The 1,220-nt window shown below is 40.5% G+C and overlaps 1 protein-coding gene across 1 annotated transcript; it reads right to left on the reverse strand.

The window, feature by feature from the left end:
- Positions 1-596: 596 nt before the first annotated feature.
- On the reverse strand, positions 597-860 carry LOC122739713 (60S ribosomal protein L38-like). Its single transcript, XM_043981370.1, has one exon. The coding sequence runs from the start codon at positions 858-860 to the stop codon at positions 648-650; it is 213 nt and encodes a 70-aa protein (XP_043837305.1). The 3' UTR covers positions 597-647.
- Positions 861-1,220: the final 360 nt, after the last annotated feature.

Consider the following 1,220-nt stretch of genomic DNA (forward strand, 5'->3'; position numbering starts at 1 on the left):
CCATCATTCTTTCTGGTACCATATCATGCAAATAGCCCTGAAGCTCTCATAAGCCCCTAGAAAGTACTAGAAACAATGGAAATAAAAGGGACAAGATGACAGTTTTTGCTATACAGAGATATAGCTGTATCTATGTCTGTATCTACATATCCATCTCTAGCTCTCATATATCTATATATCTCAATCAATCGATCATCTATATTTGTATCTATATCGACATATCTATATAGATTTATAGAGATGTAGAGAAAGAGATAGAGATGTAGAGATATCTGCCACAGCAAATGCCCATGTTCTTCTTACATGTAATTATAGTTGGAAAGAATGTCAGCAAGCTTTTGGATCATCCTTCTATCTAGTGTAGTTATTGCTTCTATAACATCCCTAATTGTTCTCTAGGTCCTGTTTGATATCAATGACCAGGGAGTTCCCCACTTCACAAAGCAGCTTGTATCATTGTGTGAATTACTGGAAAGCCCATCTTATGTTAACTGAAAAATCTGCCTCCCCATGATATCTACATTGGTCTTAAAATCCCCCTTCTGGAGCACCATAGAACAATTCTGCTCCTCTTCTATGTGACTGCCTTATACGTATTTTTTTTTTTAAAACACATTTTAATACAGGTGTAACATTGAATGATTCCTTCACTTCAGCTCCTTCACAGGCAAACCAGAAGGCAAGGACTGTGTAAGTTTCTCTGCCTTCTCTTTGTCTGTGATGACCAAGGTGTACAGGTATTTGCTGCAGCAAACCTTAAACTTCACATTGTCCTTGTTTTTCTTGATCTTGACAGATTTGGCATCCTTTCGCCTGGCTGTGAGCAAGAAATCTTTTATTTTCTCGATTCTGGGGGGCATGGTGGCGGTGGCGGGAGAAGTGGGACAAGGGGGCAGCGCTGGGCCCAAGAGACTCAGCCGAGGAAGACGGCAAAGCTAGGTATTTAACGGTAGTCATGGACTTCTTTGCCTGCTATCGTTTAGGCTAAACATCCACAGTTCACATATGGCAGGGTTTCCTGATCTCTCATTATCCTAGTCACCCTTCTCTTAATTCTCACTAGTTTGTTAAATTCAGGATTTTGGCCAGTGTGTGGTCAGATAATGATAATTTTAAGAATAATTAAATGCTGGGGGCAGCTAGGTGGCACAGTAGATAAAGCAACGACCCTGGATTCAGAAGGACCTGAGTTCAAATCCAGCCTCAGACACTTAACACTT

Source organism: Dromiciops gliroides, chromosome 2, assembly GCF_019393635.1.
Source record: "Dromiciops gliroides isolate mDroGli1 chromosome 2, mDroGli1.pri, whole genome shotgun sequence".
In the NCBI taxonomy this organism is placed as follows: Eukaryota; Metazoa; Chordata; class Mammalia; order Microbiotheria; family Microbiotheriidae; genus Dromiciops; species Dromiciops gliroides.

Excerpts from the sequence above, each read along its gene's own strand:
- LOC122739713 (XM_043981370.1), bottom strand. The coding sequence starts at position 860 with ATGCCCCCCAGAATCGAGAAAATAAAAGATTTCTTGCTCACAGCCAGG.